Source organism: Lygodium microphyllum, chromosome 14 (genome assembly GCF_053477565.2).
Source record: "Lygodium microphyllum isolate KBCC chromosome 14, Lygodium_microphyllum_v1.1.10, whole genome shotgun sequence".
Lineage (NCBI taxonomy): Eukaryota > Viridiplantae > Streptophyta > Polypodiopsida > Schizaeales > Lygodiaceae > Lygodium > Lygodium microphyllum.
Window position 1 is genome coordinate 132,067,593 of NC_141148.1, and position 13,059 is coordinate 132,080,651.

Consider the following 13,059-nt stretch of genomic DNA (forward strand, 5'->3'; position numbering starts at 1 on the left):
GTTACAAGGTAAAAGCTTGTTGTGTCAATTACATCATGTCAATTATACCATCTTTGCACTCGAAAATACACCAAAACAATAATGGAACTAATTGTAGAGAGGAAATTGACAGAAATGATCCATAAATTACCAAAGGCTTTGTATGTTACAAAAGATCCCTTAATAGAAGGGTTGTGTGTTACAAGGTACATCTTGCAAGAGAAGCTTAGGTTACAAGGTTGCGTGTTACAAGAGCGGCTCAGGTTGGCAGTACTAAAATTTGGCCTAAACTTTGCCTTGAAGGTCCTTGCACATAATCCGTGATTCCCTTCTTTTCAGTACACACTTTCTATTGTGTACGAAGTAGAAGTCTTCTGGTAGCATATTGGGTGCCTCATCGTTGATGTCTTGCGAAGCTCGACCAAAGCACATTCCTCTCTAATGCTTATAATGGGCAATAGAGATGAGACCTCATCTACCACCTCAATGTCTATAACTTGGTTGGCTTACAAGCTTGCAGCCTCCTAGTCCATTGGCACAAGCACTCCACTAATATAGTGCTCCCGACAATACTAGAACGATAGTATAAAAGTATGGGTTGTGATCATATACTTTGCCACAATTGTATCAAGGACAATGCGACATTGTACATGTCCCACTTGTTTCATGAACCATTGGATCCACAATATCTTTGCTAGTAATTCGTTGTCCATTCGCATGCAAACTAGCATTGTCTTGGTAAACGTTAACATCAAACTCCCGGAACAGTTCCACAAAAATGTTGTGAGGCATAGATAGCATGATCTTCACTAATTTCATTGGAATGGTAGCCTGTAATGATCGTTGCACATCTTTGTATATCTTGCTTCATGTGGACTCTACTCCAAAGCAATCAGGCATTGGCCATGCCAATCTATTCTTGTCTGCATCTAAAGGGAGTGCTTGGAGGTAACCTTTCCTGTGAGACCGATCTTGAAGTTGGTAAAAATGATCATAAAAGAAGAGGCCTTCATCTGCAAGGCTCCCCTCAGTCCTTCCCTCATACTATAACTATCCAACATGTCCATAAAGCACATGGATGAATCCTACAATGCACTCAATGGGTTGCCACTCCTCATAGGATGAAGGATAAATGTTTGAAGCAGTCACAATCGATATTCTCACACAGAATACAATAAATGTTTGAAGCAATGACAATAATGATATGTAAAAACTAAGAGGGTCAGCCAAACCTACAGTTTGGCCTATGAGGTGGAAGCCTTGTCTTATATCGAGGTGCCATTACAATCTAATGGTGCATGTAGATGTGTTGCACGAGCACCTCCTTCACAGTTGTTTTGCCCTGTGGAATTTTAAAGTCCACCACACGTCCCTTCTATGCCCATTTACAGACACTTCCCTCATGCTTGTGCTTTCCTCGTCGTGGTTGCATGAGCACCTAAGATCCCTTAGAGATGAGAACTTCTGTCCATGTATTCCCATCAAGGGTAATGGGAACCAAGATAAAGAAGACAAAAGATGAAGGTCTACGAGGCAAGGGAGCAGCATTGTTTGCGACCACTGCAGAGCATTGAGAACTTAGATGATGAGGGTGGGAAGCCATTAGAGATTGACAACAAAGAAAGTGCAGAGAGCTCTAGAAGGAGGAGAATGTCTCAGTAGCTAGGAGAAGGCGCGGAGTTTTTGAAAATCCTCCCCAAACCTCCCTCTAGAATCTTTCCAAATCTTCTTCTTGTCTGTAGATCTGTAGATAGTGACATTTAGAGGGTATTCTCCTTAAACAAAAAAGGTTTTTGAGTATTTTTCGCTATTTTGTGAGTAATTTTTTAGAAAATCCAATGTAACAGTGGCCTCCATCCTATTGGATGTGCTACTCCTTCTCTCTCCTCTTATTTGCCCTCCTTTTGACCACTCAAATTCTCTATTGTGCTTCCTGGGATGTCTATTCGATGTCAGATTATTTGGGAATGCTATGCCAATGTCTTGGAATGCTATGGGACTGATTTGAGAAATCATTTGCTCAGTTTTACTAATATTTTTTTACTATTGTAATAAGCAGGGCGTGGAATTTTATTAGAGAAACTTCATGCATATTACTTGTTGATGCTTCTCGAGCACTTTGGACACTACATTGGGATATACCATTGAACTTATATGCTTGGTTATACTCCCAAATTGCTTTTGAGCTGAGATTGGAGCTTTGAATCTTAACATTGGTTGACATTCATTGTTATATATGGTCATTTGATGGTAAGAGCTTTGCAAGCTACTTGGTTCAAATGATCCTGGATGTATAGATGTCTTCCACATGATTTTTTGAGCTTTGTTTGCTCATCTGGAATTTGACTTTTGTTCACCGAGAGCTGCTACCTGTGACACTTGGATGGTACATTGAGCATTTGGTTACACTGTTGAACTTGAAAGTCTTACAATGAGATTGTGGGACTTGGTGGCATGTACATGCTCTTGTTATGCTTTATGTACGCAATTGATGCTTAGTGGGATAACCTGAAATCACATTTGGGTCGGCACCTATCTCTGTCCACGATGTTGTCAGGGATATATCCATCTTGGTTGGCTATGTATTGAGCTTTCGTTACATTTCTTAGTCAGTTGTGCCTTTGGTTTGTCTCCTATGTTACATGTGAAGTCCACTCTATGCATAATGGTTATGCCCATGGGATGTATCTCAATCTAACACACTAATCCTTTAACAGTTCTTGGTGCTAGTCACATATTCACTCACTGCTAGTTGGAGCTATCCCACAGCAGTTGCAGTTTGTATTGTATCAGTCATTGCCTTTCTTCAGCATTGAGCTATCATTGTTGTACACATTGTTAGCATGTTGTAATTATAGTCTACTACACTATTTATGCAAGTAGTTGCCTCCCTTTGATAGTTCTTTACATTGACTTTGTGGACAACTCATTATTTGGTCAATACCCCCTGTTTTTAGCTTGATCTGGCAGTGGTTTTGAGGCTGATTTGCAAGTTATTACAACAACATGTTTTTCCCTTCTTTGCATTTACTTGGTCTCAATATAGCTGGTGGTTCAATGATAGTGCTATCTTTAATATTGAAAAGTTGGATGGCATCAACTATAGCTATTGGAAGGCCCAAATCTGGCAAGTTTTAGTGCAAAAAATGCAGGTCAAGTCTTGAAACATGAGGTATAAAGCTGAAACATATCGATGTAGAGGATTGGGTTGAATTAAATGAGCTATATAAGTCCACAATCATATTGTCCCTCTCTAAGTAGGTGTTCTATAATGTTGTCTCTAATGGGCAGTCCACATATGGGACTTATGGGATAAGATTCACAATGTCTATGACAAGCAGAGCTCCACTTCTCAAATGTATTGGCTAAAGCAACTCATGGACCTTCGCATAAAGGAGGGACCATGTCAACCCACCTAAATGAGTTTCATTCTATTCTCAACCATTTGTTTTCACAAGGGATTGAATTCAAGGGTAATCTTCCCCCTTTGTTCCTCTTGGTTACACTAACTTAAGACTTTATTTGGATAACTTTGAGACAAAACATCGATATCCTTTTGTAATGGATTTGCCTTGTATGTTAGAAGATGTTAGGTATGTTGCACCATTTGTATGTTAAATAAACAATGGAAAAACATGGCTATCAATTTTAGTTTGAAACTTTCTAAAGCACTAAAAGAAAATGTTAGCACATTGACTAGTTTATCTAGTCTCAGTAACCAAATCCATTTCATTTTGGTAAGGAAGCATATAAAAGCGGATCATGTGGTTAGAATTGTTGTGAGAAACGTCTTACAGACTAATAGCATGCCTTTTTCTATCACCAAATATATAAATTCATATAGATAAGTAAAGTTTGGAAAGTAAGGCTAGTTCTTCAAAGAAGTTAGGCAAAACATAAGGTAGCCATAGAGAATGATTGGATATCATCGCAATGCATTGGAGTTTGCAAATAGTGAATAAATTCTCTTGTGTGTTGAAAATCTTTTGAAAAAGATCGACAAAGTAGCTTGTTGAATAAAGTTACTAGACCATTAGAAATTCAAAATGCCTTTCAGGAGAGACTTTGAGAATCTTTCTAGGAGATGTACTAGAGTATTTACATGATAAAGTTTAGCCTGAAGTTAAGGAATTGAATGAGATTTTACTACTAGGATAGGTTTGGCACATATGAGAAGAAAGATAAGAAATACATTTTCTCTTCACAGTGTTGTGTGAAGTTTCAAAATTATTCATTGGTGGATACAAACTGGATGGATGAGGGTACTTTAGTGGATTCTCCCCAATTGTTGCAAATTTATTTAGAGGCATTTCAATTAAAGTTGGCTCCTTTAGGTTGAGTTCTGCTTCAAAGATCTAGCACATTGTCTAATGCTCAAAAAGGGGGAAAGCGGAGGGGTTGGGCAGTAGTAGCACCTCCACTCCCTCGATACAAAGGTCCCTTGATGATATTATATGCTCATTCAAAGCATTATTTTTTGCTGATAGTATTACTTTGGGACTTCTATGGTGAGTGATCTAGACACTCCAATTTGGTAGTAGTATATGGATGCTCACCTAAGTATAAGTATCATATGCACTAATGTCAACAATAGTTACTTTGTTTGTTTAAAAATGTGGTATATATCTATCGGTAAGGTATGGCACCAACACTAGACAATGTCACAAGTGTCAATTTTGGACGCCTTTGGTCACTCTTACATAGAATGCTTGAAGTTTTCAAGAGGCGAGTATGTCAATAAGATGTGTTTTTCCAAGTTCAAAATTAACTTATGATTAACTCCTAGCTCTTTGGGTGGGCAAGACATGAACCTTAATGCCAAAGTTTCAATTAAATATTAAATTTGGACCTTTAATAAGTTGGGATTACAACATGCATTTTTCATTAAAACATGGAAAAAGATGGAAAATGTAAGGAAATGGTTGAAGCATGGAAATAAGCAAAAGAACACTACAAACTTGCATCATTTGTGGAAATTTTGAGCAAATGTGAAACTTTTGTCATGTGGTTGCATGTCTTTTAAGTCGTCATGATTCTAGAGGAGAGATCAACCATGGCTATTTTCTCAACATTGTGCACAATTTTCTCTCTTCACAATAGTGTGCATACAAGGATGGGTTGTTTTCTCATCTTTTCTAGACACAAGTTAGAGTTGGATAATAACCATCCAAGGCTAGAAAGAGTCGTGTTGTGCTAGTATCAATTGTGGGATGATTTGGACATGTAGACTTGCTTTTCTAGGGTTTCCTACAAGTTGTGTGTAGTCTTCTCTCTCCTTTAAGGGCACCATTGTTGTTGGCAACTATCTTAGATTGCATATAGGTGCTTTATCCAATTATGCAAAGATTGATACTTTATGGTAGGTCTAGTTAGATTTGATGCTTGTGAGTCATGATTGGTGAGAGCAACCAATGGCCAAGTGATCAATAGTGGAAGGCCAATATCTAAGCAAATATTGCAGAACAAGTTGGTTATGGACTACTAGTGGCTGAAAAAATATAGTTTAGATGAGTTAGAGATCCTTTTATATATCCAACTAGTACACACTCAATAATCTTAAAGAAATATTGCAACAAGAATCAAGCTTTGGGGCCAATGTGCATTTTGCAACTCTCAAGTATGAAGTTTATAATTATTTCCCTTGGGGTCTTTAAATGCCATTTGCATATTTGGTAGAATGGTAAGTACCGAGCATGGTAAACCCTATCAAGCCTTTTTCCCAACCCCTTATGTAACATCCCGTTTTGTTCTTCAACCTTTGCATGTGCTGAGGTGATGCACCACAATATCGTCACGATGAGCCTTGCCCCCGTCAACTATTTTATAGAAGCACGTCTTCCTTCACTTCTACCATGTCGATTGCATCCACTTTTGCTATTAAGGACTAGGTAGTAATCCAAATCCTGTAAATAGCGCTATACACTACATGCAAATTCTCTCTCCTTCCATCCAAAAAAAGTTGGTGGTACACGAATAAATACATCGGAAAAATTAAGTTCACATAGCTTAACAGCACACACACACATTACACTGGGTAAATTCTGCGAGTCCCATAACATCCACATGCTACAAAGAAGCGATGATGCAAATACAAACGAGGAAAAAGGTAATGGAAATAAGAATATATTGGACCAAAAGAATAATCACTTAAAGATCTGATTACAACATCCTTCTAACATGGCAGTGATGCTTTTCAAAGTGCTAAAATCAACAAGCATGAGGTACTCGGAATAGGTGGACGCTTCACCTATCTCGTGACTAAAACTCTCCTACTACAACTCTTCTTTCTTCTTTTAAGGCTTGACATTAGAACCTTCAAGGTTACACAACAGATTTAAGGTTCTCATCCGAATCTTCTTTCCACTTAGTGCTTCTAGCATCCAATCTAGGCCATTATGCTTCTCTGCTATTTGCAATTCCTTTGCGATTTGCGTCAGAGATATTACCAAAGATGCTCATGAGTGAAACACAATGTGTATTGCCTTATGGAATAAACCACTATCTTAAACCTCCTGCTTTCTTTCCTGTGATAATGTACTTCCGATTTTACATTGTGTTGTGAAACAAGAAAGTGCTGCCATAGTGATTTTGTGGGGCTATTCACCTTCTACGAATCACTCCAAGCAAAAACTTGACAAAATACTGGGAAACTCCACCTTAAATATCAATATTTGTAAGTGTATTTTCCAACAAACAATCATGGAGACTGATGAAGCCTTCAGTCTAGTGGCTAGTGGCCATAATTTGCACAATGTTGGTTCTAGGTAGATGTCATAGAGATTAAATATGTTGAAACAAGCATCTATAGGCAAACTGAGCCCAAAGATGGCAATACATTTGACATTCTCGCATAGAGTTTCACTATCATACCGCTCCTAATAGTAGTTTCGCTTGTTTTGACAATTTCCTAATCTAGGAGAGCCTGATAGATGTCAATCAAAAATTCAGCGAGTGACCTAGACTCCTTATGATAGGTCATAACATGAAATGGAAGTATGCATGCAATTAACAATATTTGTATGATAGACCCAAATACTGGAACACGTCAGTTTTAGATTTCTCAAGGCACTGATCTAGATAGCCGTTTGAAACTACTAACAACCAACAGTTTGGCTTAATTTTATCATCCTCATGGGAATGTATGACCTACGTATAAAGAGTGTTCTAAACCTGCTAAAATGTTATTTGAGATGTTCTAGGTAAGAAGAGTTACAAACGTCAAGTAAAGATGGTTTTTGATATCTAGTGCAAGCATGCCTAAGCTATATGCTGCTACAGGGACTGCTTGCCTGTCATACCAATGATTTACATAGAAAGACCAATGTATCTAATCTGAGGAGAGTGGCATTTCTTAATTCTGTCTTTATGATGTTCCGACAAGATTCCAATTGTGCCAGAGCCATTCAGAAAAGCTCTCTATCATACCTATCCATCATAATTGTGTTCCTTGGATAGACATAGCTGATCTCCACAACTAACTGTCAAATGACGGACTTGGTCCTAAATGCCAGAGGTATGCAATCCTCAAAAGGTAAGTGATACAAATTGGCAGTTCTCCCGGGTAAAAGTCCAGTTCAGCAGCTCTTTGAACCCATGCCACCAGTCAATATCTGAGGCAAGAAGGGAGAGGCATTTTTGTATACATAAAAAAGAGAACAATGAGAAATGGTCAAGTTATGAGCTCTACAAAAGAGTGCATGCACCGTTGTGCTCGATTGTCATTATTAAAGATCATAGTAGTCCCTTGTACAGTACATTCAAGCCATTTTGACATTGGCTGCTTGTAATCTGGTATCCAAAATATCGTAGCCAGTGCTGATCATTACACAATCACTATACCAGAAAAATGCTTCATTCCCTAACTCAGGGCAAATCCTTTAACAATTAATATACACTAATCAACAGGAACTTCAACTTGCATCTTCAACCCTGTTCTTTCCCAAAACTGCAAGAGGAAGGTAAACCATGTGAGATTTGCATTCTAGATGTCTTAATAGAAACTGAAATCACACGACTCATAATGCTCCATCCCATAAGCTTTCAAAGTGCTCTGTTTTAACTCTACACATTACCTAGACTATTTATGTAAGTTAACTGGCTAGATCTTATTTGAATGCAGGAGCCAAAGGAGATACAGCATTGTGATTCAACAATCTTGTGACATAGCTCAATGATCAAACCTGAGAAGCAATAATGCATTGCCTGCTCAATGAATACATCACCATCAACATGTACTAAGCTGGCACATACAGTAGGGAATTAACCTGGCCTAAGCAGAGTCAATCATCAGGTCTATTGATAGTCAAGGATGTATATACTGTGGCTGAGCAGTGAATCCAATCAGAATGTCCTAGACCAATCACACTTACAAAGGGCATGGTCATTTGTACTTCCAAGTGCCCTTTTCCCTACGCCAGCCTCAAGTTGGCAAATGCATAAAGCAGAGCATCTTTGCCATTTCTCCATTGTGACTTATTGCAAGGTATCCAATGAGCTACAGTCATGCCCAGCCTCACACATAATTCACCTAGCCCCCAATCTCAAGTTGAACCGGTTTTAAACCCACTATTACTCTGTCATCATTCCAGCACCACAGCCAGTCTGCTGCTGTTCGGAGGCTTCCTCACATGTTTTACCTGCCACAGTCTGGTTCACAGCATCTACATCACCATCAGACCTCACACAACCTGTCCTACGACTTCCATTGACCCTTGGCTGCTGCATAGCCTCACCCTCAGCTGTAGTTGTCTGCATCTTCATCAATTTGGAGGTATTGCTGCACTCAAGATCTGTACCTCTCCCGCACTCTCCCTCAGCCTGCTCCCACAAAAGTCAGAGGTTATTGGACATCTCTGCTCCTTAAGCACCACATTTGTATCATTTTCTTCACTCTATTAATATTCAGCATTCATATATTCATCAAATTCTACTCTTCTCCCATGTATGGCACAAGCAACACACAACCGATTCAAAAGGCTGGGACACCTTTCTCTTGGGAACCCATCGTGCCTACTCAAGCTTCTTCTTAACTGGAGGTCCTGAGGCAATAGTATGCTCTCGATGAGGACAATGCATCCTCCCCCTCATCTTCGTCCAGCTTATCAGATGTTGAGCACATGTCAGAGACACAGATTTCACAAGAGAATTCATGTAGAAGATGGCCCGACTACATTTTAAGCTAAGGATGCATCACACATTAAATCTTCATTAGGTCGTTCTAAAACAGCCCAAAACTCAAATTTTATCGATGTTTCTGTGTCTCATAAGCAAACGCTCAAACTTTGGGAGCATCCACATCTATAAATAGGAGGCTGCCTAGCCACTCAGTTTATCCCCTATTTTGCATATTTCAGCCATCAGCTCTCCTTCCAATGGTGGTCCATCCCATAGCAACTGCTGCCATCAGATCACCAGCCCCTAGCACCCTATCCACGGCTGCCACCTACTGCCTCCAACTATTGGTGACCTATTCTGGAGCCTCCTAACATTTGCATTTGCAGTTGGAGCAAGCTACCCTGCTGTCCAGCCTCTTCCCATCATCATACAGCTTGCATTTACTGCAGTGCAGGTCCATTTTGCATGAAATTCACCTTGTTAGTTGTTGCCCAATCTCCCACTAGCTCCAAAGCTAGCTCACTAGATGCTACCACTACAATAGTGCCAACACACCATCCACAAGTCAGAGAGGTCACAACAGACCAGGCAACCACACTCTGTAGAGCACGGTGCCCACCACCCCATCATCTTACCCGACATCCTTACCTCCAGCAGATTGGAGTCATTGCTCACCATAAGAGACAAGTACCTCCCTCAGTGGACTCAATGTCTTGGACCACCCCATGAAAAGTGTTATTGCCTTAAAGAGAAGAGCGTACATTGTTTCTAGAGAGGCATATTGATCAGAATGGGATCCATAGGTTAGCTGAAGGATCGTAGAGAGATCACGAGATCACTTTGTACATGATAGTAGCCTATGCTTGCAATTGTCATAGTTTCCACAGGTTGTGGGCAACCAGCTGAGTGCTCCTAAACTCCCTCGCACCAACAGGATGCTGCATGCCAAGATAATGTACATGAAGGATGAGATGAAGCTACAAATAGGCTGAAATGGAGCCATAAAGTGAACAGGTCAGCCAGCCTCATAAATGATCTGCCCAATAAGGCAAATGCTGCACCCAATCTGGCTGCCTAAATGCCTTCACAAAGTCCGATAATGCCCATGCAACCCATGATATGTGCAATGCTAACATTTTCTCAGTGCAAACCCTAGCATATCTTCACAAAAGTTACTTTAAGAAAATCCTAGATAGGGGCAGACAGTTTCCCCACCCTTTTTTTTTTTTTAAAAGAGCACCTTTCCTCAATTAAAAGTCATCCATCTAAAGCTCAAGTATGCAAGGTTGATCTTTTACATCCATCTCTAAAGAGAGACCTCCTCCACTAGATACCATCTCATTATCTGGTTTACATGCACACAATTGTTAGCTGCTCACATCATATAGGCAGCCCACACAAATCACAACTTGTGCTGCAAAACGTTAGTCATAATAGCCTGTACAGTCTCTAGCAATCTAGAACACTGTACACATCAGCATGACAACAAGATATCTCTCCATTTAACCCAAATATGGTTGTGGATGAGCCAAACATCTATCATGATTAGCAACCTAGTGTGTCTAGTTACCGTAGCAAAAACAACAAGATATCTCTCCCTTCCACCAAATGTGGTTGTGGATGACACCAGCAGTCAGACAGCCATGATATCTGTAATGCAAGGAATTTGAAGATGTCTTAGTTTGCATTAGAACCTAATCATTCAGTTCTATATTCGAATTGGACCAGATACTCCTGACAACCCATTCTCAGCAGGTTGTTTTCAACCACCTCTAAGTAAAGAAGTTTAGACAGAGTATTCAGACTTCAGCGATTTGTGCCATTCTCTCTAGCCTGGGTCTGTTGGGACGTTGATTTCTCAGCTCCAATAGTTTGGCATGCAGGCATACATACGACTGCCTACATCTAGAAGTTACATGTGGATGCCCTTGAAATGAGCCTTCCCATAGTAATATATTCAGTGCTCGTATTTCAAATCAACTAACCTTGCTCAAGTGAGCAAAAATGCAACAACTCGGTGTGGCTAACAAGATCCAACCTAAACCTAGAAATAGCATTACAGTGTGTAGTGGGGATATACAATAGAGTACAATTGCAGCAACGTTTATTGTACTGCTTGATATCCTGTTTGATCCCATATAGAAGCTACTTGTTCCAACACAAGCATAAAACATGTTGCTTGACATCACTACCTGTAGTATGTACATGTTAATAATATGGCTATTGACTCAATTTGAGATCGTGGCAAGATATGTTGCAACAGGATATTCATATTGAGTAGTCTATACCTAACTCTTCTTCCTCATTGTGAGCGAGAGTGGAATGAGAATAGAGTGATCCCGACCTTTAAAAAGTCTTGTAAAGTTAAGTAGCTGTCCTTTGCATATCCAGATTCTTCCAGAGCCCGAACCACTACTTGCTGTCCACAAACATGGATGCATAGAATTCAAAAAAACTGCATATGCACACAACACTGATTTTGACAAATATTCATTGGCATGAGCAAATATGACAAACCTGGCGTTGTTCTTCTGAAAGGAAAGAGCCTGATAAGTCATGGAGAACCTCCAAAATATCTTCACGAGTCACTTTCCCATCGCCATCCGCATCATAGACTTTAAAAATGACTATGAAAAACAACAGACACTGCTTATTATTTGAGAATGCATCTACAAAGATGCTTAATAGTACCTCTTATTACTTACACTCCACTTTATTTTGAAGGCTTGCTTTGGCACTGAAAACTGAGAGAAGGGCCACAAAATCCTTGAAATTCAAGCCATCCAACATCCTTAGCATTCTCTGCACAGAGATTTATAGTCCATATCAAATATAATACCAAAGCTGATTAACTGCACAGAAAGATCACAAGTCAGTCAACAATTCTGAACTTATGAGATTTGGTGTCAGGGGGAAATAATGACTTCGTGTTCCAGATAGATCACGTGTCGTGTCAGTCAATCATCTAAAACTACGAGGTTTGGTGTAAGGAAGGTCCAATAACTCGCTCACGAGTTCCATTGAGCTATCACAAGTGTTTTAAATAGCACTAAGTTTGTTCTTACCTGTGATAACGGGTTAACAGCAAACTCTGGAACGGATAGAAACTCCTCAGCAGAGATGAAGCCTTTTCCATTGCGATCAAGCTGGCAAAACCTCTCATAGAGGGAGACAATTTCCCTCTGAGAGACTGTTCTGCCAAATCAAAATCTACTGATGACATCGTCTTGATCATGCAAATCACCAAAGCCTGAATATAAACCATATGGAAGGGAAGATTACTAACATAAGCGACCACAGTGTTCTTGGACATCTTCAATGTCGTATTGTGTGAGCATAGAGGAAGCGTTCCCCATGCCTGTCTATGGAGCTAGCAAGAAGCGAAAGACTGAAAGGCAGCCACCTCTCTCTCTCTCTCTCTCTCTCTCTCTCTCTCTCTCTCTCTCTGTGGACTGATCCGTTTCTCTATTTGAAGCCCGGTCTTCTTCCGAGACCTTGAGCGTCTATTTGTTCTCGATGCTTCAGACGCATGACGACATGGCCGATACACAGACAAAATCAGTGGATTTGTCTTCACCTGATTCTCGGAAATCTCTCTTCTCTTGCGCAGACGGTCTGAATTTGGGCTCCAGTGTTGTTTGCATGTGTTCTACTTCGTCGATTGAGTTTCATTTGTTGGCCATTGGCCAAATTGAGTTTGTTTCCGAGACATTTTTTATTTCCTCTTTTAATGCCGGTGAGCTGCCTCCACAAAGTAGTATGGATTTACAATCCACTTCCCATTTTTCTCTCTCCTTTTTTTAAAACCTTATCCCTCTCTTAAATTTTATATTTTCTCTCTTTATTATTCTCTCTCTTTGTTTATATTCTCTTCTTCTCTCTCTCTCTCTCTCTCTTTCTCTACACTCTTATGCTCTCTCTCCCCTCTATTTTTTATTTTTTAAAATTTTATATTTTCTCTCTATA

At 39.8% G+C, this 13,059-nt stretch overlaps 1 protein-coding gene across 3 annotated transcripts; it reads right to left on the bottom strand.

Annotated features, from left to right (window-relative positions):
• Positions 1-7,303: 7,303 nt before the first annotated feature.
• Positions 7,304-12,798, bottom strand: LOC148026124 (Calcium-binding EF-hand family protein). Of its 3 annotated transcripts, none has more exons than XM_087693391.1 (7): positions 12,380-12,798; positions 12,159-12,288; positions 11,799-11,895; positions 11,611-11,720; positions 11,438-11,512; positions 8,607-8,796; positions 7,304-7,924 (listed from the first exon to the last, which is right to left on the bottom strand). In XM_087693391.1, the coding sequence occupies exons 3-7, from the start codon at positions 11,890-11,892 to the stop codon at positions 7,890-7,892; spliced, it is 504 nt and encodes a 167-aa protein (XP_087549517.1). In that variant the 5' UTR covers positions 11,893-11,895; positions 12,159-12,288; positions 12,380-12,798; the 3' UTR covers positions 7,304-7,889. The 3 variants fall into 3 exon arrangements, with proteins under 3 accessions (XP_087549517.1, XP_087549515.1, XP_087549516.1); XM_087693389.1 differs by having other exon boundaries at positions 12,159-12,283; positions 12,380-12,795; XM_087693390.1 differs by lacking the exon at positions 8,607-8,796 and having other exon boundaries at positions 12,159-12,283; positions 12,380-12,791.
• Between the last annotated feature and the right edge of the window lie 261 nt (positions 12,799-13,059).

Bases quoted from the DNA above. Each gene is read 5' to 3' on its own strand.
- LOC148026124 (XM_087693389.1), bottom strand. From the start codon at position 12,449: ATGGGGAACGCTTCCTCTATGCTCACACAATACGACATTGAAGATGTC. The intron at 11,896-12,158 runs GTAAGAACAAAC...ATCTCTGTGCAG, and splicing joins CTGTTAACCCGTTATCACAG to AGAATGCTAAGGATGTTGGA. The intron at 11,721-11,798 runs GTAAGTAATAAG...TGTTTTTCATAG, and splicing joins CCTTCAAAATAAAGTGGAGT to TCATTTTTAAAGTCTATGAT.